General features: G+C 42.0%; 1 protein-coding gene across 1 annotated transcript in view; it reads left to right on the top strand.

The window, feature by feature from the left end:
• The window catches only part of EXT1 (exostosin glycosyltransferase 1), a 302,521-nt gene extending 280,595 nt beyond the window's left edge, over positions 1-21,926 (top strand). The window contains exons 6-11 of the mRNA XM_059902444.1: positions 1,698-1,816; positions 3,094-3,189; positions 9,294-9,383; positions 14,824-14,984; positions 17,398-17,569; positions 21,368-21,926. Of these exons, the coding sequence (XP_059758427.1) occupies positions 1,698-1,816; positions 3,094-3,189; positions 9,294-9,383; positions 14,824-14,984; positions 17,398-17,569; positions 21,368-21,553 (824 nt within the window). The 3' untranslated portion in view covers positions 21,554-21,926. The remainder of the gene's footprint in view (positions 1-1,697; positions 1,817-3,093; positions 3,190-9,293; positions 9,384-14,823; positions 14,985-17,397; positions 17,570-21,367) is intronic.
• The last annotated feature ends 4,583 nt before the right edge of the window (positions 21,927-26,509 follow it).

Below are 26,509 nucleotides of genomic sequence, written 5' to 3' on the forward strand. Positions count from 1 at the left end.
CTGTGCCATGTTAATGCAATGCTAGGTGGTAGAAATAAAAAGTCAAAGGAGATACAAGCTCTGGTCTCAAGCAGCTTTTAGTCTAGTCATAATGGGGAAAAGGGAACCGGCAGAGGGACGAAGCTTTGCAAAAGGCTGTTACCGCCATAGATGTATATGTATTTGGAGCCCCATTCGCTCTAGGGTTACTAACATCTTGGACACGTCTCCTCATTCATAGTTCCAAATTTGAGAAACCCTGGGATAATAAAGCATCTTTCAAGTCGATATGGCAAAAAGACTGCAGATTTTTGTGTGGAGTTAGCAGAGCTAGCACATTAGAAGTGTGTAATTGATGCTTCTTAAACTGTTAGAGGAAAATCTTAAAGCACTGACTTGTCCTCACTGCTAAAAAAGGGAACCCCCTCCATCATATTTATTCTTCTTACTTGGCAAAGCCTTGAATGTGTATCTAGATAGTGGGAAAGCTAGCTTCTTTCTAACATGCAATTAAAGTACTAGTCGGATGGTATAATTTGCCCTGCAAAACGTTCGTATAATCCTTTGAGATATATATAGTCTGATTCTTACCTTTATCCAGTCACTACCAAAGCTTAACTTGAATGTCCCTGCACTGTCTTGTTCATATTTAAACTACTAAAATGTGAAATTAGTGGCTCTAAACTAATGAAGTTTTGGGAGGCTTTTTAACCTGTCTCCAATTTCTTAGTGGGTTCTCATGGAAAAACTCATTTGGGGGGGAGAAGGCATCTCACTGCTCTCTCTTTGGTGGCAGTTGTTATTTTGTACATTTATAGTACCTTTCCACCTCGGGCCTCAGAGCGCACAGTTGGCAGAGGTCTGGACCACATACTTTTCCTCTCAGCTGTGTCACTGGTACACAAAGAAGAGATTCTTGGGAGTAGAGCAGCTTCTACTCTAAAATAGTGATGATGGTGATTATGATAGCGGTAAGCTCACGCTGAGTACTTACTGTTTGCAGGTCCTGTTCTAAGTGCTCTGTATGCATTAACTCATTTAATTTAATTCTCATAACAACTCCATAACTTTGATCCTGTTGCTATCAGCCCCATTTCACAGCTGTGGAAACACAGAGGGTTAAGTAATTTTTCCAAGATCCCACCACCACTCAGTGGTGGAACGGAGCTTCAGACATAGACACTCATGCTCTGGATGTTGTTCTTTTAACCTTTACCACTTGCTAGTTATTATCTGAAATAGTATCAATCAGGCAAAAACCCCTTAACTACATAATTCAGAGTAAGACAGATGCAAATATCCTGGAAGAGAGAACACATTTACAAAAATCCATCCTAAGACGTAAGTGACTAGAGTTAGACCCTTTCTTGGGTAGAGAGTGGTGAGTAGTGGTGTGTGTGCGTAATTAGACTTTGGGTGCCTAAAAAGCGGAAGGGAGATCAAAGATGCATCCCCAAGGGAGGAAGGAAACGACTGTCAAAGGAAGAATCTGGAAATGGGCATTGAACTGTAAATTATCCAGGTCCCTAGACTCAGGCAGCAGTTAACTAGCAGCTTTTCACCTTGTTTTTGTTCCGTCAGGACACAAGAGGCAGAGGAAAAATACACTAGAAGGGAACATCATCAGCTCCAGGGTGAGGCAGTGGAGTGGAGAGGACTAATTTTCTAAGTCTTGTTTTTCAGTGCTTCATTAGGCCTCTCTGCCCTTTCTGTTTCAGGTTTAAAGCCCCCCTCCAAATTCACTGCAGTCATCCACGCGGTGACCCCCCTGGTCTCTCAGTCCCAGCCAGTGTTGAAACTCCTCGTGGCTGCAGCCAGATCCCAATACTGTGCTCAGGTGAGTGGAGGTGTTGGCCACGGTGCCTGCCCCCTCCTGCTCAGTGGACCAGAGACCCCCAACCCTCCCTGTTCCTTCCTGGCTACGCGCTGTGCTCCCAGGGACTCCTCTCGCGTCGTGCCCCGTTACTCCCCTTTCCTTTGTCACACCTCGTTACGCCCATTTCGTCAGCTTAGAGGTTCTTGAAAGTGAAATCTGGTACAGGTAAGGGGTGGGTTACAAAGAGATCTTTGCCCTGGGATAAAGTTAAATATTGGGTTGGCCCAAAAGGTCATTCGGGTTCTTCTAACATCTTTTGGAAAAACCTGAGCGAACTTTTTGGCCAGCCCGATATACACCAATACACTCTTTAAAGAATACAGAGGCACATTATTTCATTTTTACGTGTCAGAGTGATAAAGGAACATCAGAAAGGCCACGGAGAGGACCCAGAAAACTAGGTTTCCACAGCAGAAACCAATTCGTTGGTGTCAGGAGGCATCAACTTTTCTTTCACGGCCACCGTGACTAATTATAAAATTGGGAAAGGAAGATGATACCTATGGTAATAATGTTTTCCAAATTGGTATCGCTGTCGTACTCTTAACGGTGGTTTTTCTGAATTGTAAATTACACAAGAAGGTTTACACATGACAAAAGAATGGAATCACGTGGAAGTATGCATTTTGGAGCTAAACGTCGTTTTTATTGGAAATAACAGGATCACAGGAAATCAGCAACCATCCTGGAGAATCCAAAACACGAGCTCACGCCAGTCCTGTCTTGAATTCTCTTCTTTCTCCCATGTTGCCTGGTGTAGCGTGAATGCATAGCCGACGTTCAGTGTGCATTTTTATTCAATTTGATCCAGGTTGTTATCTTACTCGTCATCATAAGACATCAGAATTTAGGAAAACACTTTGTTAAAAACCAGCAACCTTGAAATGACTTCTTTCCTCCCCAGCTTTCTCCTACCCCCTTGACACAGTTTTTCTTAGGTTACTCTTTTTGTCCCCTCTCTTTGGTTGTTAGAGTGATCGGGTTTTGAGGGTTGTGTAGGAGTGCACTCACTTTTATTTTTTTAATTTTTGTTGGAGGATAGTTGATTTACAATGTTGTGTTAGTTTCAGGTGTACAGAGTGGAGTGGACTCACTTTAAATTCAGTTTTGAGGTCTGCCATCCTGCCTTGCTTATATCCCCATCTCCTCTCTCTCTGTCTGTAAGAAGAAACTTTGGGTTGGAGGCCTATGTAAATCTAGCCTTACCAAGCCATCTCATGACCCCCTGTCCCTTTCAGATCATAGTTCTATGGAATTGTGACAAGCCTCTCCCAGCCAAACACCGCTGGCCTGCCACTGCCGTGCCTGTCATCGTGATTGAAGGAGAAAGCAAGGTAGGACCAGAGGGGACCTCACTGTGGAATCAGTGTGGAAGCTTCGTGTCTTCGGTGGGGCACCATGCGTGTTGGTCTTAGCCATCTTCCTCCTGTTTCTGGGAGTGCTGGCCTGGACTGTTTTTCCAAAACCATACCTGTCTCTGAATGTCCTCTGCTTTGACAGCCATAGGCTTTTTTTAAAAATTTTTTTGAAGTATAGTTGATTTACAATGTTGTTTTAATTACTACTGTACAGCAACATGACTCAACTATACATAAATATATTCTTTTTCATATTCTTTTCCATTATGGTTCATCACAGGATATTGAATATAGTTCCCTGTGCTATACAGTAGGACCTTGTTATTTATCCATCCTATAAATAGTAGTTTGCATCTGCTAATCCCAAACTCCCATTCCTTCCCTCCTCTATCCCCCTCCCTCTTGGCAACTACAAGTCTGTTCTCTATGTCTGTGAGTCTATTTCTGTTTTGTAGATAAGTTGATTTGTGTCATTTTTTTTTAACTTTTAAAAAATATTTTATTTATTTATTTTTGGTTGTGTTGGGTCTTCATTGCTACGCACGGGCTTTCTCTAGTTGCGGCGAGCAGGGGCTACTCTTCGTTGAGGTGCGCGGGCTTCTCATTGCGGTGGCTTCTCTCTTGTTGTGGAGCACGGGCTCTAGAGCGCAGGCTTCAGTAGTTGTGGCACACGGGCTCAGTAGTTGTGGCTCATGGGCTCTAGAGATCAGGCTCAGTAGTTGTGGCACACGGGCTTAGTTGCTCTGTGGCATGTGGGATCTTCTGGGACCAGGGATCGAACCCATATCCCCTGCATTGGCAGGCGGATTCTTAACCACTGTGCCACCAGGGAAGCCCCTGTGTCATATTTTAGATCCCGCTTGTAGGTGTTATCATATGGTATTTGTTTTCCTCTTTCTGACTGACTTTACTTAGTATGATAATCTCTAGGTCCATCCATATTGCTGCAAATGGCATTATTTCATTCTTTTTAATGGCTGAGTAGTATTCCATTGTGTGTGTGTGTGTGTGTGCGTGTGTGCGTGTGTGCGCGCACACACATGTATCACATCTTTATCCATTCATCTGTTGATGGACATTTAGGTTTTTTCCATGTCTTGGCTGTTGTGAAGCCAAGTGCTGCTATGAACATAGAGATGCATGTATCTTTTTGAATTATAGTTTTATCTGGATATATGCCCAGGAGTGGGATTGCTGGATCATATGGCAGCTATATTTTTAGTTTTTTAACGAATCTCCATACTGTTTTCCATAGTGACAGCCGTAGGCTTTGGAATTGGGTCCTAATACTAACTCTTCAGGAGATGTGTGACCCTGACTATACTTTCCTTCTCTGAGCCTCAGTTTCCTCATCTACAAAATGGAAATAATAACACATAACACATGGGGTACTATGAGGAGTAAATAAATTCAGGGCCTGGCAATGGTAATCTTTCTGGAAATGATGAGGATGAAGATGAGGCTGCTGATGGTGGTGGTGATGCATGAGGTTTGCTTAGCTGATTAATCTGAGTTAGTTGTGTCTTTGAGAATAGTGGTTCTTCCTAACATTTATCTTTAAAAGGACATTTCCACCTTACTTTTGTTTTGAGGTGCCCATCAGAGACTCTCAGGAGTGCTGGGTGCCTAGCTGGCCCCTGCTTCCCTTCTCCAGTTCATCTTGCCTAGAACGGAATGATCCTCTTAATCATCTCATGGCCCTTAAGGGAGTCTTTTTGCTAATGCTTTCAATTAACATCAGAGGCCGTGTATAATCTGGCCTTAGCCGGCCTTCCCAATCTTCTCTCTCATTGCTTTTCCTCTGTAGATTTCATCAGTCACAGTTAACAGCACTGTGTCCCTTCCTACCCCTAAGTGTTGTCTTTCCCATTTGCTGTAAGTCTTGACCATCCTTCCTCAGCTGTTCATTTCTGTTATTGAAATTCCCATATATTCTTTAAGCCCTGGTTCACATGCTCCCTCCTCTTGGAAATATCTTCCACTCTTTGCTGCCAGAGGTGAATTCTTTTTTCTCAAGCTTCTGCTGGTGGCTTTCTTGTAGATCTTATACATTGTGAGGAAATTAGTCTCTTATTAAATGACACTGAGATTGTCATCTAAGAGACTTCCTCCGTCAGTCCCCAAAGAGTTAGGTCATGAGAGATTGTCTCACACTAAGTAAACCCTCTTTGAGCCAGAATAAGAACAACCAAGGTATTAGGTTGCACCATTTGAAATCATCATTTAGGTGGCTGCAAGTGGGCATTTCATATAGTTCAACAGGATGCACTGAGAATTGTAACTGTCACGTGCGTGGACAAGGTGATCCGTGCATTATCTATTGAGTTCCAGTGTAGGCTGCCTACTGTGTGCTGGGCAACATGAGGGGGAACACAGTGGTGAATGTGACACATACAGTCACAGCCTTCATAGGACTGGAGTCAAGCAATGTGGTTATCAGAGAGCTGATTGGTAAGCACTTAATGAGGAAAGGGAGGGATGAGAATAATCACATGCCTGTTGGCATCGGTCTTACTTACCCTTATGAATTCATCTCACCAATAGGTATGGTTTCACAAAAGGGACTGGCACAGAAAAATCTCCTGCCTACAACCCCATATATCTGTCTCCCCAGTTCCAATGCCTGAGGCCCTGAACAGTGCTCAGATGGGTTCTCTTCACTTTGAACTTGGAAATTCTTTGTTTTTTTATGCTTCCATGGGTGACTAGGTATCCTTCTGGTAGATAAGTCTCTCTTTGAATATGTCAGGATATTCAAATAGGATCCATTCTGACTGACCGACTGGGAGCCATTCTGACTCCTATGGTTAGTATTGCATTTTTATGCACAGACGCATTGACTGATTTTATACTCTCACTCCCAGCTAGTAGTCCCAGTTTCTTTATTTCTAAGATGATGATGATGATAATAGTACCTTTCTTGTAGGCTTTATCAGATGTGTCTTATAAGATACCTACCTCCCATTCTCCCAGCCGTATTTATGTCTGGGCTTCTGGCCATTTGTTGAGTCCTAGACTTCACCTTGGCCACTGAATCCAGTAGGTCATGTGGTTCCTTTTCCCTCGTTGGGACCGCACCACCTGGTAAAGCATTTGCACGTAAGTCTTGCTTTAGACTCTGTATTCTAGGGCACCTGGACACTAAGACTTGGGCCCATTTTGATGATGAGATGAGATACTGCATTACAGGTGCTCAGCCCTGTACCTGTTATACACTCAGGATTCAGTAAATGTCAGCTCCTCTTCTGGGCGGGGGGCATTGTAAAGTGATGGTTTGTATTATGGGCTTTGGGGTCAGACTTCCTCTATGTGACCTAAGGCAAGTTATTTCATTCTGTGTGCCTCAATCCCTCCTTCAGTAAATGGAAGAAATCGTAACACCTAACAGGTTAGCTAAAAGGATCAAATGGTTTGATACTGTACATGTAAATGTATTGCTGCTTAGGAGTGTGGATGCACATGGTAGGTGCTTGAAAAATGTCAACTCTTATTGTGCTTTGTATTATTACTTATGAACATTTCTTATCTTCCCTACTAGACAGGGAACTTCTTGAGCCTAGGTCATTTCCTAGTTGTGTTTGTTCATTCTAGAAGGGTTTGGGCTGTTACATGGTAGCTAAGTATTTCTTAAATGAGCTAACAAGGAAAACCCAGCTCCCTCAGGATTGACTTTGTAAGTACATTGGCTCCTTTCATGCTAATCCACTGAACTTTTGGAACGTAGCTGAGGCAGGGTATTTGAAAGAGAGCCTCTAGTTTCTACACTAGATTTAGAAGTGGCTGACTTATGGGCTCTTAACTCTTATTGATGAAGCAAGTTCAGAAAAAGGAAATGGATCCTTTTAAACCCAGTGGTTGGGCCCATAACGGGGAAAGAAGTCATATGTCCTCCTCCTTCCCCATTTTAAATGTCCATGTCTAGCCTTGAGTTTAAAATTGATGTGTTTGCTGCTTTGGCTGGAAAATTCTGTTTTGAATTTATGGGCCTTGTCTCTGCAGCTCTCCCCTGTAGGCTTAACAAGGGAAAGGTCAGGGCATCACTAAGCTGGCAACTAATAACTTCTGCATTAGTTAGTGGGCATGTAAACAGTGTCAGGAGAATTGCTTCAGGCTGAGATTTCTGAGCCCTGTGTATACGGGGTTGCTGATCGCTTTTGTATTTTATTTTGGAAGACTGAGAAAGAGGAAAAAACACTTGACCCAGTTGTCAGATGTGTAGGAGCAGAGCCTGGAGTATAGGTATATCCCTTGAGCTCCCACAGATGGGTTCTAGTGGGCATTTTCCGTCCTTTAATGATGTGAGCCCTCCAGTAGCTTCTCCGGCACGTAAACCAAATCTGAGATGAGGCTTGCGGATGAGATGGCTCCCTGATGTAAATATGGCCTGGGCTCCTTTGGGGGGCGTGGGGAGGGGTCCTTAGATTTTGAGCCTTGGCAGCCGGGCTAAGTGCCTCCCTTTTCCCTTTATCTCTAGCATTCATTCCCTGGCCTTTGTGCCTTGAAAGTTGATGGCAAGTGTCTTCTCTCTCAGTCTCTGCGTAGGAATTGAGAGAGGATGGCACAACAGTTACTATACCTCCCAGAGGAAGTGGTGAATGTGGGATTGCCCTGTGTGCCCACATTCACTTTTGAGGTCCTTTCCACCCCGAGACAGGTATAGCATAGGGCTGAGGTGCTCTATAGAATCACACCACCTGGGATGGTGTGCTGGTGGGTCCATCCTAAGCAAGACACAACCTTTCTGTACCTTAGTTTTCTCACCTATAAAACGGGGTTGTTATACAGATGAAATGAGATGATGTACATAAAGAACTTGGAACATTTCCGGGACTTCCCTGGTGGTCCAGTGGGTAGGACTCCACGCTCCCAATACAGGGGACCCAGGTGCGATCCCTGGTCGGGGAACTAGATCCCGCATGTCGCAAAATGAATATCCTGCGTGCTGCAGCTAAGACCCGGCCCAGCCTAAATAAATAAATAAGAACTTGGAACATTCCCTGACACAGAATAAATGTTTTAAAAAATGTTAGTTATTCTTATATCATCATTCTTATTAGGTATTCTACAGAAACTTCAGCACAGAAGTTCATGCTGGGACTGTCATAGGGTAGTCTCTTCAGTCTCAGTTTTTCAACTGATCCCCTCATCCCCGAAACCCTCACCACACACACATACACACACACACACACTCACACGCACACTCACACGCACACCCACACACACACACACGTACAACTCACCTCACCATGCCTTATCCTGGTGCTGCCCAAACTTTATACTACCTTCACAGTTTTCCTAAATCCATGGACCACGTGTTCTATTGTCTAGTATTTTTCTTTAAATCAGCTTACTTTTCACTTTAATGAAACTATTTTTGAATAACTCTACTAGTACCTTTTATTGCTATAGCTACTAATATATATGTGTATATATTTTTGCTTCTCTGAGCTAAAATTAATAAAGAGTAGAATTTTTAAATGTTTGTCTCTGCACATCCTAAAATGACCTGGCCTTCCAGTGGTGTGTGTCCCACACTTGGAATCACTGCTCCTTCCATCCACTCTTCCCTGGCCTCAGAGTGCTGGCTCTCCCCTCTGTGCCTTTGCATCTACTGAGCCCTCTGTCTCTTAGGCCTCATTTCTATTTATCCCCAGCGGATTCCTGGCCATCAAGGTCCTGATTCAGTGTGACTCTGAGGCTTTCGTTGCTCTTCCAAGCAGCTGGTTGCTGCATCCTCTGGTCTCCCGGCATTTCTCGTATCAGGCGAGGACCGATCATCCGCATCTTGTTCTCTTGGTCATCTTGGTCTCCCTGCAGACTATGAACTCCTCCAATCTTACTCGCCTCTGTACTGCCTTCGACTAGCAAGGTGTCTGTACACAGTAGGTGCCCAGTAATGGTGGGACCAAATGGATCTGCACAGATGGGAAACGGAAGCCTTCTGTTTTGAGAGGTGACATGGTGGTGGAGCATCCTTTGTGAAGATGACAATGGGGGAAATTTTCCTGAAAACAAGACTGTCCATTTACCTCTCTTCTCCCCGATTCCTTCCCTCCTGCCTGCTTTCCCCCGCCTCCCAGGTTATGAGCAGCCGTTTTCTGCCCTATGACAACATCGTCACAGACGCCGTGCTCAGCCTTGACGAGGACACTGTGCTTTCAACCACGGAGGTAAGCAGCCTCACCAAGGAGGGGCGGAGGGCCCTGCGGGCAGTCGCCTCAAACCCCAAGGTGCCGGCGCCTCCTTTGCCCTTGCCTGGGCCAAGCCCAAAACGTTTTTCAAAACTTCCTGCAGAGTCGGTCTGAATCAACCCGGTTCCTGTGAGCACCTTGCCGCCACCTGGCACCCTGATGAGGGCATTTTCCCCTTTGTTTCCTCTGCTAATCGGTTCCTCATTTGCAAGACTGTGCCTCACCTCACCCCTCCCTCCTGCCCTCCTTTTGTTTGTTTGTTTGTTTGTTTTTAAACAGTGCAGGTGCAGGCAGGTGTGCAGAGGGACCCAGGGGAGGCGGGCAGGGGCACCTGTTTAGCATTTTCTTGAAACCACGCTCTGGGAGCCCATCTTTCCTGATTCTGCTAACGCCTGTGTGGGCGTGTGTTGACTTTGTTGGGGAACACTATTCTGGGTTCTAAAGGCAGCTTTTCCATCTTGGTTGGAAGTGTGCATTTTCTTTAACCCAGACGAGAGCAAACGGTTTCACTTGAAGGCTGAGATGGAGATCCCTGCTATTTCAGATGTTCAGGTATTTGTGCCAAAAATAAGATTGCACAGAGCAATGTGTGAGGGGGAGGGAGAGAAGAGGAAAGATAGCTATGCTAGAAAACCAATTTTTACAACTCGAATGAGTATTGATCTCTGAAACCGCACTTAAAACCGTAGAGGGGACCAAAGACAGTTACACAAAAATGTAGTAGATCACAAATACATTATTCATGGTAGCTGCTAAAAAGCTTGGAGACTTAGCTACTTATCCTGTTCCCCTTCTTTTATTCCTTTTTATTCATAATCATTTTCTTTTCAATTTAAATGTCGACACTTACCAGCAGGCGTTTTCCTGGATGCCAGTCTGATTCTAACGGCCTGCTGCCCACATAGCCAGGACTCATGGTAACTTGGGCTAGCAGTCTCTGTGTCGCTTCAAATTCCATGGATGCTTCCAGTTTCCCTCAAATGGAGTTGCGCAGACGTTCTGTGTAAGGGCAACCAAAGTCACCCCAGGACAAAATGTCCTGGGCCTCACCTTGGTTAAAGGCTTTCTATGCAACCAAAGCTCTATAAATCCTTGGTGAATGAGTGATGTTGGAGGCATGCGTGCCGCGTGGATTAAAGTGTGAGCACACAGCCAATTGTGTCATGTGGGAGTCGGCAGGAGAAAGAGGTGGGGGGAAGGGGAGAGATGCTTAACGTTCAAAGAGAATGACTGCAATGGAATACAAGGAACGGGACGCTCCAGCTTGCGTTTTTCTCCTGCTTCCTGCAAGGGAGGCTGGTATCCCCGGAGCAAATTCATTCACCAAGTATTTATTGAGGGATGTCTTTGTTCTGGTCTCTGCCAGGTACTTTGATTACACAGTTCCTGCCTGTAGCCGCCAGAGTCCTGGCAGCAAACGATTCAAATCAGGTGACTCAAATGAAGGGATTTAGGATGACTTAGGGAGGTGAGTGGGGTTAAAGGACGCCACAGGAGAGGGAGAGGCACCTGGGGAGTGGCACGAGCTTGAAGCAGCTCCCACTTCTAGGCCTGAAGAAGTGAAGGAAGGAAACAGTGTTTCCGGTGTCCCTGAGAGGGGGAACTAGGAAGAAGAGGCTGCCCTACAAGAGCTATGACCATGGAGGAGTGTGGCACCTACCAGAACTCTGGGGCCGGAGCTGGGGTGGGGAGCAGGGGAGAAATACTGTCCTCTCTCTGTCCCACCTCCGTTTTCCTGCCAGCAACTCCCATTGACCTAACCCAATCAGCCACCAGCTGGCAAGGAAGACCAGGTTATGCAGTCCATAGAGTTCCATTGTCTCAGGCGTAGGGCACGGCAAGAAGAGCGGAGAGTGGATCTCGGAGAGCAAACAGGAAAGGCAGCACGTTGCCATGTGAAACGTATAGTCAAGACTACAGCATATACCTGGACCGTTACCCTATGACCTGAAGTATTGATTGATGTCTCATCTTCCGCTGGGCACAGAGCAGTTGATCTCACACTCGGGTTTGTTTCTCTCTGCCCCACGGTGAAATAACTTTCAGCTGCTGTGATGTAAATTCACGTGCTGGTGAATTTCTTTTCAAAGAATAGCAATTCCAGCCTCTCAATGCATGCTGGGAAGAACTTGTGCTGTATGTGGAGCAATTAGAAGTCAGCGTGGGTTGAGCATGAGATGGAAGTTTAAGAGGCTGGCCGTCTGGTTTGTTTACTTTTCTGGCTGATCAGTGGAGCAGTCGTGTTGCCTGACACGGTGGAGGACAAGGGTTTCTCTTTTCTCTTTTTTTTAGGTGAATAGATGTTGGTTCATTTTATTTCCTCTCTAAGGATTCTTAGCTTGTTTAAATGCCTCTCTGTAGTATTAAGGATAGATTTTTAAACAGTGTCCTATAAAGGGTATTAGATAGAGTTGGTTTATAGTTATTTACATTTATCTGGGTTGCTTCAAATCCTCGAAAGAAAACCGATGTTAGTTTTTAAGAGAAGAGGCCATAAGCTGACCTTTGCCTCCTTTGATGTGTTAATGAGCTGCGTGAAAGCAGAACTATCACAAGAATCATAGTTTTATTGGAATTTACTTTTGAGCTGCTTTGAAATGACTTGAAACGGCTTTGAGATAGTAAGGAATTCATGTGATGAAAACACCCCATCGGTGTATGCGTCTCCTTTTCAAAGGATAATGGAAAACTCCGAAGAGTGCTGACAGCCAGGCTGATTCTTTGATGACGGGCTGCATAATGTACTATCCCGTGAGTTGGCACCATTAGTATTGAACGCCAGTGATGATGTGCAGGTTATCACGACCTGCTTTCAGTTTTTTGGCAAATACTGTCCACTCCCCTGCTATCTTTTAACTTTGAGACGCCCCTTACCCCACCACGCTTCCTTAATGTGTATCCCAACAAGCTACTTTTTTCCCCCCAGGTATTATAGTTTGGGGGAAAAAGCTATATTGTTAAGGCTTTCTTATCTTGAGTCAGGGCACCAAACTAAATCTCCATAAAAATTTAAATTCATGGCTGTTTACAAAAATCATGTCTTCTAACTAAGCCCCAAGAATTCAGAGATAAAAGGACCCTTACAGATCACCCAGGCCAGTGTTTCCCAAACCTAGGATTTCACTGATATGTTTACCTAGGATGAGGCTTAAAAAAAGAAAGAGTATGCTGTTTAAAGAAAAATATTAACTAAGTTATCGAATATGTGGTGGGAATGTGGGAAAAGGAGCGATGATGGTTATGCATATGGTGAAAACTTGGGAAATACTGATCTAGGCTTATTTGCTTTGTCTTGTAATTGAGGTAAAATTCACATAGCATAAAATTAACCATCTTCAAGTGTATGATTCAGTGGCATTTAATACCTTCACCGTGTTGTATGCCTATTACCTCTACTTCATTCTGAAACATTTTCATTACCCAAAAAGGAAACCCATTAATCAGTCACTCCCTATCCTTTGAAACCACTAATCTGTTTTCTGTGTCTATGGATTTGTGTATTCTGGACACTTCATGTAAGTGGAATCACACAATATGGGGCCTTTTGTGTGTGGCTTCTTTCACTCAGCATAATGTTTTCAAGGTCTGTCCACGTCGTGGCACGCATACGCATCAGTGTTTCATTCCTTTTTATAGCTGAATAATATTCCATTGAATGGATATACCATGTTTGGTTTATTTATTGATGAGTTGAGGGCATTTGGGTTGTTTCCACCTTTGGGCTATTGTGCACGGTTATTTGCTCTGCTTTTGAACCCCTGGGAGGTCAGGAACTGGACTTGCCAACATCACTCCCCAGCCACCATCACAGTGCCAAGACTTGAAATATCTGTGGAATAAGTGAAAATTCCGTTTGCATTGCTTATCAAGAAGAGATAGGGCAAAGGTTGTTGGGTGCACGTGTAACCTGTATAAGATAAATTGTTTTCAACACTGTAGCAACAGAGCTAGAAGGGGAAGCTATGCTAACAGTAAAAACAAAAATCACACCAAAAAAATCACACACCAAATCTGAAACCAGATGGCTTGGGTTCAGATCTTGGCTCTGCCACTTACTAACTCAGAAAAATTATTTGAACCTCCATATCCTTAGCTTCCCTCTCTGTAAACTGGAGACTCTAAAATTACCTACTTCACAGGGTTACTGTGAGGATGAAATGAGTTAAAATATGTAAGTTTTTTTTTTTGTATCTGAAATGTCTTCATTTTGATTTCATTTTTGAAAGAAAATAGAACTGAAAGAAATAGAGTTACAGTTATTTCTTTCAGTATTTTAAATCATTTGATCTACAGAATTCTTGCTTGCATCATTTCTTTTGTTTTTCTCCAGGTTTATTGAAATATAATGATGTATAATATTGTATTAGTCCAAGGTGTACAACATGATTTGATATATGTATATATTGCAAAAGGATTACCACAACAATTTTAGTTACTATCAATCACCTCACATGGCTATAATAAAATATGTAAGTTCTTATAACCATGCCTGTTGTATTATAAGCATTACACAATTATGACCATTATATGATGGTTTGCTGTTACTGGGTTTTTTGGGGGGGGGGTTGTTTTGTTTTGTTTTTACTTTCTGTATGTTATTTTATGTGTCATTCATCAAAGAATCATAGAAAGTCAAAAGTGAGTTTACACATTTGAAAACAGACTATTTGCTAATTACACATGTTAGTTTGTAGCAGGTTCAGAAGTACCTGCTTTGGGTTATTTTGAGCACTAGGAAGTCATTTCACTGCATTTCCTTTAAAAATAATCTTGGTCTGTCCCCACTTATTCCTAGTGATTTTTCACTGTAGATGTGTTTTCTAAATTCTCTTGCACTGAGTATCTTCACACCTGAGAGGCCTGAATTACTGTTCTTGATGATACCTGCTTTGTATTCCCGTTAGAACTTGTGTGCTTTTAAAACATCTTTTCTCTGGCTCTTAAGTGGATGCTTTGATTTTAGTCACTGTGGCTTTGCTGTGTGCTGGTGATGATGTATGCTATATATTCATATGGTAGATGTATACAGAAAATCTGCTCCTGTTTATAAAACAGATGCATTTATGCCTCCCATCAATCAGTGGTCACATATCTTTTGGAGGTTGGGGGGGAAGCAACTGATTTTTTGACTTTTTAGCTTGAATAGACTGGATTTCTAAAGGACATATCCACCAATGTATTTTTTTTCCTTCTTTCATTTCCACACTAATCTGAAGTTTCTTTAACAGAAAACATTAAAATGTGCATAATTATGGGGCCAAATGTCAAGCAGTCAGTTTAATTTGCTGCTGAATACATGGAATTAATGTTACGCAACAGTCCTGGGATTTCACATTACGAATTAGCAGGGGGAAGGTGATGTTTTGTTGACATTTGTTAACACCGTTGATTGCTTGTTTGGCTTGTGTTCTGCCTGCAGGTGGATTTTGCGTTCACCGTGTGGCAGAGCTTCCCCGAGAGGATTGTAGGGTACCCTGCACGCAGCCATTTCTGGGATAACTCGAAGGAGCGGTGGGGCTACACGTCCAAGTGGACGAACGACTACTCCATGGTGTTGACGGGAGCTGCTCTTTACCACAAGTGAGGAGTTTGGACACCATCTTATATTGTTTTTTATATTAGTTTCTGGCTGCTGCAGAGATGGGAACTTGGGCCAAATCTTGTTAACAACCTTAATGGAAATTAGTTTGAAAAATCCCCATTTCAATTCTGTTGATGTGGCCAGCGTGTATGTTTGAAATCAGTAAAACCTCTTGGCTTATGGCATCTTTAGAAACTATGGTAGAGCAGCATCTTCAGTGACTCTGAGGTGTGGAGACGTACTCAGAGTGTATTGAGTAACTGAATGTGTAGAAGAACAACAAAGTAAACGCTTAATTGAGCACCTCCCAGCACTGTTCTAGGTGCTTAGGATTTACCACTGAGTAAAATAGGAAAAAAACTATCTGCCCATACAGGTTTTGTATTCTAACAATATACATAATACTTCTATAATATATTAAGAGAGGGGCTTCCCTGGTGGCACAGTGGTTAAGAATCTGCCTGCCAGTGCAGGGGACACAGGTTCGAGCCCTGGTCCGGGAAGATCCCACGTGGAGTGGAGCAACTAAGCCCGTGCGCCACAACTACTGAGCCTGTGCTCTAGAGCCCATGCTCCGCAACAAAGAGTAGCCCCCGCTCGCTGCAACTAGAGAAAGCCCGCGTGCAGCAACGAAGACCCCAACGCAGCCAAAAATAAAAATAAATAAATTTAAAAATATATCTATGAGGAGATAAGACAAAGCAGAGCAGGGCAAAGGTGGAGAAGGGGCAGGTTGGGGGTGATCCTCATTGAACGGATGAGATTTGAGTGGAGACTTGAAAGGAGAAAAGAAGTCAGCCAGGAGAATACCTGTAGGAGGAGTGCTCTGGCGTGGGGAGCAGTGTGAAAGGATGCCCTGAGACAGGATGCTGGAGGAATATCCTGAAGACCGATGTGACCAGAGTGGAGTGAGGGGCAAGCAGGTGAGAGAGGTCATGGGATCCCGGATGCAGGACCCTGCTTTCCATCATGAGGACTTGACCGTCTTCTAAGTTATGTGGGGAGCCGGTGCAGGGATGTGAGCAGAGCAATCCTTCTTATGTTTTAGGCATCTACTATGAAGGCTGTGGTGAGGATAGACTCTAAGGGGGCCAGGGGAGAAGCAGGGAGACTTACTAGGAGGTGACTGACATTATCTAGGCAAGAGATGATGGAACCTGGGTCAGGAAGTGAGCAACAGAGGTGGGAAGGTAGTGATCAGATTGTGGACATATTTTGAAGATGCTCCAGCATGATGTCCTGACAGATTGGGTACAGAGTTTGATGACTCTTAGGGTTTTTGACTTGAAGAACTAGAAGTATAGAGTAGTAAGCCATCAACAGAGTTGGGGAAAGGCGTAGATGGAATAGGTATTAGGGAAAATACAGGAGTTCAGTCTTGAGCATGTAGGGACATTTAACAGAGTGTGTTGAAAAAGTCAGGGATGGAGATATAAATTTGGGAGCTGTTTGCATAGATTTGATCTTTAAAGCTAGGACACTCAGGTAAGATGGCCAAATTCATGAGTGTAGAAGGCTAATGTTCCTGACTCAATCATTATTGAAATCCCCTCCTTAGTAAGGTGAACACACCAATCTTAACCTGGTCTTTTTTAGTAAAATATAGAGAATCCTGTCGTCTCAAGGATGGAGTTGGAAATGCACAAGGTATAAGCATTTAGGGTGACTGAATCTTGATGTCAAGACTCCACCTCTTTCTTCCCGCCACCACCATTCAGTGAACCAAATTCATTCAAATGATTTTTCCAATAAATATATGCTATATATTCCTCCAAAAAAAATACTAGGGTGAGAAATAATTCAAATAAATTGTGGGTTCTCCATAATGATTGACCACCAGATTGATTGGGGTTTTGAAACACAAAAGAAGTGTTTTGTGTTGAAAACACTTTGTAGAAGTGTTGAAACACATGCCTTACAGGCCAGAAAAAATGGAATGGTTATACTGTTGAACTCAGAGTTATGGAATAGTATTGAATACAGTTCTGATTAAACCAATAATTAAAAGTGTAAAGCAACTTGTAATGATATGTGGATCACATGTAAGTAACTTCTCTTGCCATCTAAGTATTCGGTTTCTAACCAACCAGCCTGATATTAAAGTTAGCCTGGGCAGACAATAGCTGCATCTGTGTGCTTCTCTGTACCTTGTTTCCTCATCTGTAAAACAGGGATAATACGAGTACCTACATCATAGGTTTCTTATAAGGATTAGATGAGGCATTTCTTGTAAAGTACTTTAGAACATTACCTGGTATATAGTATGTACCATATAAATGACAATTGTCATCGTCATCATCAACCATGATATGTTTAGGGATTCAAAGAATGAGTATGTGGTTTCTGTCAAAGAAGACCACCTGTTATTTTATAATGATGACCCCTGCTGAAACCTGTCTTTGGTTTGTACAGATATTATCACTACCTTTACACCCATTACCTGCCAGCCAGCCTGAAGAACATGGTGGACCAATTGGCCAACTGTGAGGACATACTCATGAATTTCCTGGTGTCTGCTGTGACAAAATTGCCTCCAATCAAAGTGACCCAGAAGAAACAGTATAAGGAGACAATGATGGGACAGGTAAGAGAAGGAGAACTCTCCCCCCTTGCTTTGCTCACTGGTGACTCAGTCTGAGGTAATGAGGACTCACTGTTCCTCTAGGAAGCATAATGAGAAGATATCAGGAAACAAACCACATCCAAAAGCTCTGAGGGAGTGTATGTTTGGACGTGGGTAATTGGGAAGATGTAAGTCAAGAGTATCGTTATGTCAAGAGTATAAAAGCTGTCTAAATTGGTGCAGCCACTATGTAGAAAAGTATGGAGGTTCCTTAAAAAAACTAAAAATAGAGTTACCATATGATCCAACAATCTCATTCCTGGTCATACATCCAGAGAAAACTATAAATCGAAAATACCCATGTACCCCAATGTTCATAGCAGCACTGTTTACAAAAGCCAAGACATGCCAGCAACCTAAGTGTCCATCGACAGATGAATGGATAAAGAAGATGTGACATTATATATATATATATATATATATATATATATATATATATATATATATGCAATGGAATATTAGCCATGAAAATGAATGAAATAATGCCATTTGCAGTAATATGGATGGACCTAGGGATTATCATACAAAGTGAAGTAAGTCAGACAGAGAGACAAATATCATATAATATTGCTTATATGTGGAATCTTAAAAAATGATACAAATGAACTGATTTACAAAACAGAAGTAGACTCACAGCCGTAGAAAACAAAGTATGGTTACCAAAGGGGATAGTGGGTGTGGGGAGAGATAAATTAGGAGTTTAGGATTAACAGATACACACTACTATGTATAAAATAGGTAAACAACAAGGACCTACTGTATAGCGCAGGGAACAATACTCAGTATCTTGTAATAACCTATAATGGAAAAGAATCTAAAAAAGAATATATATCTGTATAACTGAATCACTTTGCTGTACACCTGAAACTAACACAACATTTATACTTCAATAAAAGTTGAATAAAAAAATAAAAGCGCTCATGTGACCTACCAGGTGGCATAAGAAAGACGTCTCTTCTCCAGAGTTAAAAGACCTAAAGAGAATTTATGCAAGTTTATTTTAGATGTTTTATTGAATCAATAGCTAATAATGCTCTCAACACAGCCTTCTAGTGGTTGCTCTTGAGTTAGATGCGCATTGTGGAGGCAGATGAGGAGTCATAGTACTTGATTTTCAGTTCTAGAGCAAGCACTTAGTTGCTGTAGGCAAGTCAGTTACCTTCCGAAACTCAATTGTCCCATCTTTAAAATGGAAATGGTGAAATCTACCTCACAGCGTTGAGGTCAGATGTATGAAAGCTTTTGCCAAAGTAAAATACAGCGTTGAGTCACAAATGATTACTACTAAAGATACTTTCAGTGAAATATAATCTAACTTTCTCTTTTTACAAGTAAGAAAACTAGGACCCAGAGAATTTAAGCATATTGCCAGAAGTCACCCAGGATTAGAGACAACTTGGAGTTGAATCCCGGCCTCTGTTTCTTCCACTATTTATTCTTCTACACCCCAGGGTCCTTTTATTCATCTTGGACAGAGCCCAGTACTCTATGTACGAAATCAAAAACCATAAGACCATTTAGATCTACCCAAGTTAAATCATGGAGAATCCAGCAGGATTTGAGTCAACCTAAAAGGACATACTTATGTAGTTATATCAGTTCAATCTGGGGGGTTTTCCATGTACCTTGTTCTAACAGTTATTGAAAATGACATATAAATCTAGCTTTTGCAGAGGAAAATGTAACCAGGCCTCATGTTAACACAATTGATGGTTTTTCATTCTCTGAATTTAGTAAAAGCAAAAAATTTACAGGATTTTAAGTTTATAAAATTTAATAATTTAATATTTACCAAATATGTACAGGTTATCAGGCATTGTTCTAGGTACTAGGTACTGGACAAAGTAAAGAATCTAGTGGAAAATTCTATTTCCCTCTAATTACTAAAAGGACGGGCGAGAGGATTTACAAGAATTTGTCATTTTTAAGACCGAAAGACTTTTCAAATTCAAGTAAAATGTATTGAGTACCCATGCATATTCATATTTATTATCTCATTTAAAGATACACCATTCCTTTAATATTGTTAACTCAGAGTCCTCTGGACTCCCCTGAGGTTATACACAAATTAGGGGTGGAACTCATAACGTATGGTTTCTTAGGGGTTGGTTTTTTACTCTTTTCATAGATTTGCCTAATTCTACCAAACCAATATTTCTAGTGACTTTACACATGTTTTGGAACAAATCTAAGTTTAGGCTTAGGTCTAACTAGACGTATCTAGCTAGATATGTGCTATATTTGCCCCCTTCTTCCCATCATATACACTAGTTTATTGAATGTTTGTGTGACTGGTGAGTAAATGGATATCGTGCTCTAAAATTATGCCTTTGTAACACAGGAAAGATATCTTCTGTAATATGTTGGTTGACCCAAAATAAATGTTAAAATCAAGAGGCAAAAAAGAGACTTGAATGATTCACTTGGACTCTTTTCTTTTTCATTTGTAAGAGAATAAGAATGAGCTTAGGCTCTTGATAGTGTTTCCCTTTGCGGATGTGAGCACTCACCGGGATGTAGTGGGTCTAGCCCTTTGGGAATAAGTGGGCCAATCAGAAATGGCCTGCAAGCTTATCCCAAATTAGGAGAAAAATGGAGGTACCTTTGGGACTTTCGGCTCTGATATGGACTCAACTGGTCAGCTTAATTTGATACTCTCTCTGATTTACCAAGCAGAGTTCCTCTAGTACAAAAGGTAAAGAATGAAACCTGAGTTCTGCCCCTTTCTAGCCCTGAACAAACAATTTTAACTTCCTTGAACCTGCTTCCTCATCTGTAAAGTGGAGATGCTATTACCTGGGTAGATAACTCGACCAGGTTGCTGCGAGGCTCAAATGAGCTCATGAAAACACTTTACAAATAGTGTTTTGTTTGTTGTTCTGCTGCTCCAAGATAACTTGACATTTTTATTTACCTTCGATGCTTTCTTTCAAGCATATTGACACTTGTGGTTTTAAAGTGACTCTGAGTGATTCTCACAGCAAAATGTACCTTCTTATGAAAGTATTTTCTAACAATGCATGAGGATGCAAACACATTACACACACACACACACACACATATATACACATACATATATATACACCATTCAACAGTGGCCTATTGACATAAATGAGTTTGTGGGTTTTTTTCGACATAATTGGGCAGCCCACCTTTTCCTTGTTTCATAAAAACACGATTTTAAAGACATTATGCTTAGTTGATCTATTTAAATTTCAGCACTCAAGTCACTTAAGGCATTCTTTTAAATCAATGTTAGTCATTTAGATGGTCTAAAAATATTTAACCAACCTTAGGGTCAACATGGAGAGCTGAAGAGATGGCAGCCATCTTTCTTCTTACCCAGAATCAACCAAATTAACAGAGGGGTTTCAGAAAATTATCTGTGAAACCATAAACACATTATTAGTCATCGCATTTGCTCCCAAGTGCAAAGAAAAGTTTTATGTTTAGTGACCACAGCAGTTGCGATTCAGTTGGTGGGTCCTTCACGGACCAGAGAATGTGTCAGTCCCTATGGATCTTTGTATGTTTGGGGCTTTGGGAAACGTGGCAGGTCTCGGGCAAATCTTCTGGCGAGGCTGAAAATCCGGATCCATGCTTGCATCTTCACCAGGCACGTGGATGGGGCCAGCGTGGTGGCCAGGCCAGACCCTGAGGCCTACTGCGTGCCCATAAGCCTGACTTCGTTTACGGCCGTGTGTCCATCTCACCTGGCACCTGTCTCATCGTCTTCCCTCTTTCTCTCCCTTTCCCCAGACCTCTCGGGCTTCCCGCTGGGCTGACCCTGACCACTTTGCCCAGCGACAGAGCTGCATGAATACGTTTGCCAGCTGGTTTGGCTACATGCCGCTGATCCACTCTCAGATGAGGCTCGACCCCGTCCTCTTTAAAGACCAGGTCTCTATTCTGCGGAAGAAATACCGAGACATCGAGCGACTTTGAGGAGCCTGGCCGAGTCGGGGGAGGGGAGCAAGAAGGGCCAGAGGATGGGGTCAGTGGCTCTCTCTTCCCCGTGCAGATCCGCTCAGCGGTGGAGCCAGATTGTGCCAAGTATCCAAATAAACTAAGATGATCAAAGTGACAAAAAAAGAAAATAAAGGAAAATAAAAAGGCCAATGGAAACTCTACGCCTGACTCGTGGGACTGCACAGGACTGCTCCAGACTCACCTCACTGACTTCTATGTCCCAAGACTAGGTTGTGTACAGTTTAATTATGGAACATTAAATAATTATTTTTGAAATGATTGCTATGCAGGTTTAAACTTTTTTAATGATCAAAACTATTAAAAACCAGAGTTCTTTCTTTAATCAAAATTGTGTTGGTTGTGAATATTTCAAAGCTGCTGTTCCTCTTCCCGCAGACAGCATTGCCGTCGGTCGCGCGGGGTGCCCTGCAGCTTTGAAAAGCTCGGACTTCGTGGAAGAAACCATAAGTCACTCTACCCCGTGTCAAGAAATAACCAAGCATAAATAAGACAAGTTCATGACTCAGCTTTGCCAGAGCAAATTGTTTTCCATTTTGAATTTGCAGCTCCACTTGAACTTTTATCTCTAAAATGTTGCTGCATGAGAAAAAGTATAATGACCTCCAGGTAGACAGTTCTAACTGAAAACTTTATGTTTGGGATAAAGAAGTATGATCATCTTTTTCATTGGGGGGGGGGTGTGGGAAGTTAGTACCAAGAAAACGCTAGTGTAATTAAGAAGTGTTCAGTTTACGCAAGGAACCATGCAAACAATGCACCAGCATATTAGTGAGATGGAAGTATCGACCCACAATAGTAACCTAGTGCTTTTCACGGGGGTGGGTTAGATTACGCATTCAACCACTGACACACGTCTGCTTAGGTAGGGCTGGGGAAAGGCTTTGGTTTCAAGGCAAAGGAAGAATGAGTATATCGTTGGCTCAGCAGGAGTCACAAGACAAGCTCTTTTCATGGTTGTGAAAACCTCGTTTCAGAAGCTTCTCTGTTGAAGAAGAAGTAATAATGTTGAAATTCCCACCATTGAACTTGAGGATTGCTGAGAAGTAAACGGAGTGTGTATCTCACCATTGGGACCCTGATACCACTTTTAGCCAAACAGTGTTTTGAGCAAGAATCTGGCAAACAAAATAATCAGAAACAAATGTGAATACTGTTTTATTTCATTTTAATTTTTAAATCTGTAGAATCTGTAGTTTAGTTGTGCTTCTTGTTAAAAAGAACATTTCTATCCCTGGAAATGCTGCTTTGAGCTTCTGATTATTATAAAATTGCAATTACAAACTGAAAAATATATATATATCCCTTAACTCCATTGTAAAAGATGGAGACTTCTGAGATTAAATGCTTGCTTCTACTCGGAAGAGGCAAGAGAGAATAAAGAAGAGAAAGACATTATTGGGTCCTCTTATGCTGAATAAACAAGAAGCACTTGAATTTTTTTTTTTTTTTTTTTTGCCCCTAAACTCTCATACATCTCATAAATGTGTTTCCAGCATTGGGTTAGAAGAAAGTCTCATCACAGAATTATGTTCAAGTGCCTGGCTTAGGTCAGTGGAAACTAAATCCAGGAGACTTTAACTCATCCTTGTTCTGTAGACATCTGGAAGAGAGAAAGGAACTTTCAAAGAGAATGCAAGGAGGGAGAGAGCTTTGAGTACTGGAGAAGTGACTCAATATGCTACCTAGTGACAGCAAGGACCAGAGCCCACGTGTCCTGATTCTGTGTTGTGAGTGGTGCACAGGCAATGAACTTCAATGAAAGACGGGCTTTTCTCTGCAGCCTGGTGACTCAGAAGAGCTCCTTAAATCTCTCTCTTATCCAATTTGACCCAGCCTTAGCCCACTCTCATACATGTGACATTTTCTGCTAAGTGGATATGACTATCTCTTAAGTATTTGTTGAAAAATAATTCTTAGGTCCATGGTGCTTGCACTCGTTTCCTTCTATAAAATGCCCAAATAGGTTTCATGCCGTTTAAGTTGCAACACTCAGCAACTTAAAGGGTTAGCAGTTAATCCTTATTCATCTGGCCTTTGCAAATTTGTATTTAATTCTTTAGGTTTGCCGAATTATTCTTGTATCTTTCTCCTTTGCAAAAATGAATGTGATGTTTTTGTTAAACGACCCCCAAGCCGACTTGCAACTCATGTTGTCGTCTTGGCTTGCAGATCTGTGTCCTTCATTGTACCAGTTAGTCGCATGAATGGATTCAGGGAACTGTTTTGCCCGATTTACTGTCACAAAACTCACAGGGCATATTCTCCACAAACAATGTATGTTATGTAGAAAGAAAAAAAAAAGGATGGTAATTATAAATGAGAACAGGGTCTGACATACTTTTCAGCCACTTGAAATCTCCATGGTTTTATTTTATGTCATTCTCAGAGCACATCTCTTTGGAATGCTGGCCAGTATGTTCTTTTCCCATTTTGAACCTACATCTGGGAATAGAACAATGCTTAGCAAATCAGCAAGGCCCAACAGTAAGATGTAATTTTAATTCACTTAGGCAGGAGTTGTATTTCACTGCAGCAAGTTGACAAATCATAACCATCTCTGTAGGATGTCAGGAGTTATCTCTCAGTCAACTTCAATGATAATCAGGGGTCCCGAAGTCAGCCAACATGAACTGGAAAGAAGCCAAGACCAGAGAGTACAGTGCCTGCCAACCACGTAATGAATTTCATGCAGAAACTCCGTAGAGGACTCGGCCACTTATGATTTCCACGCAATATCTTTTTCCAGCTCCACATTAGGACGTATGATCTTAAAAATAATTTTTTTAAAGCTGACTTAGGTGTTCATGCAAAACGGCTTATACAAATCAAGTTTACATATACATGAACCATATCACCTTTGTTGAAAACAACAAAATGACCCAAAATTGAGGCTGTAGAGAAAAATCCATGAAATAATCATTGTAGTCATGTCACAAAAGATAACCTAGCTAGGTAGGCCTACCTGGACATATCATATTGGCACACTTTGCAATAGGATGCTTCAGAAGAAGTGGAATATCTGCTAGGTGGAATTTTATGTGCATTACACATTAATTTTTTCTTGTTCCAAATGGTGCTCAAAGAAGGATCAATCTCAATTGCTTCCTTCAATTTTTCTTTTGGAGTGATTTTTATTTTTCATTTATAGTAGGCTATGTTAGCCTTTATTTTAACGATTCTGGAAACCTGGGTACTTGAAGGGATATTATGCTGGTAGCCTTTCATAAAGGTTACTGAACTTTAATTATCAGGGGTGAGCTGAATGAATGTGAATAGATCTAGATACTATTGGGGGGAAAAAGAGAGCTCTTGATTTAAGAAGTAAAGAAATATTAATCAAACCTGTTTAAAGGGCGGGAGTAAGGAGAAGGCAGCCCACCAGCTTAGAATCTGAATAAGACTTGCTGGACCAGCTGAATTATGGATGCAAAAGCCGAGGCAAACTTCCCAGACCTGAAAGTGTCTTATGTTCCCTTAGGTCTCTGAGAGCTCCAGTTTTAAAAAGGACCAGTTATTACCATGAACTCTCAAATTAAAATGTCCTGTCTTCTAATAGTTAAGATCATCGATGCACAGCCAGTACCTCAGGGCTTCAGTTGCTGAATTCCTTTACCTTGTTTCCATTGGCAGTGATGATGGACAAGAACCTTTCGGGTGGCTTTGTCATTCTTGGCCAGATTTAATCAGGAAAGCTTTCACTGCTGGCCTCATTCTCTCAGGCATGATTGAGGGGGACATAGTTGTTCTGACTTGAGTTCTCAGTGAATAAGTATTAATACCAGACTGTGCCGAACTTGCCTCCTTCTGTCTTAGAACTTCAGCAAGTGCACAGTCAATTACTCCTTGACTCCAATCCTACTTTAAAAGAATGGGATCGAGCATCCTAAGAATACCATCTCACCTGTCAATTCAGTAACGCTGTCCAGAAGCTGTGGCTAGAAAAGCTGCTATTTACAGTATCATCTTTTTTTTTTTTTGGCTATGCTGGGTCTTAGTTGCGGCCTATGGGATCTGTAGTTGCAGCGTGCGGGGTCTTTAGTTGTGGCATGCGAACCTTAGTTGCAGCATGTGGGATCCAGTTGCCTGACCAGGGCTCTAACCCAGGCCCCCTACATTGGGAGTGCAGAGTCTTAGCCACTGGACCCCAAGGGAAGTGCCTACAATATATTCTTGATAATAAAGGTGACCCCTGGAAACCATCTCCCCTTTTCCCCCTTTCCAAAAATCAAAGGATTTTATTTCCATATTTTTACTTAGCAGGGATTGACTGTAGTTGTCACTAATATAAAGTTCCAGGATGTTCCATATCAGGAGCCTAGATGAGCTACCCAGATTTTGCCCAATTAAATAGGTGAGGGAGGCTGTAATATCCTCTGGGAAAGAGACGAGTGGGAACCATCAAGAAAGCCGGCAGATAAGCAGGGTCTCACCCTTGTCTAAAATCAAGTCAAGCTAGCCTTTCAGTCACTCTATTTTTGTAATGATTTGCCTTTTAGGCCTCAAAGGCCATTTGATTTCTGCAGTAGTTCTCTGTTCTCCTCTTATAGGAATACATCCCTTTCCTTTTGGTTGTAATTATTACTAAAATTAGGGCCATGCAGATGACCTGGTTACCATGTAATGAACCTTGTATATTTATTTTGAGAGAAAAATATGTATAGGATATGTTGGGGGTGAAAGAAAGATGTGGAAAACTGGAACTATTTTAGGTGGCAAGCTGTAAAGAAAAAAAAAGTATACCTTATTTTGTATACGATGTACATTTGGGACAGTTTTCTAATATGTTGCCAATGTTTTTGTAGTATCACCACAGGTCTTTTCTGAAGTGTTTTCCCCACTTGTTACAGACAATTAATGAGTTAGTGCAATTAAGCCCTGAAGTGTGTGTGTGTGAGAGAGCCTGTGAGAAAA

Source organism: Balaenoptera ricei, chromosome 17 (assembly GCF_028023285.1).
Source record: "Balaenoptera ricei isolate mBalRic1 chromosome 17, mBalRic1.hap2, whole genome shotgun sequence".
Lineage (NCBI taxonomy): Eukaryota > Metazoa > Chordata > Mammalia > Artiodactyla > Balaenopteridae > Balaenoptera > Balaenoptera ricei.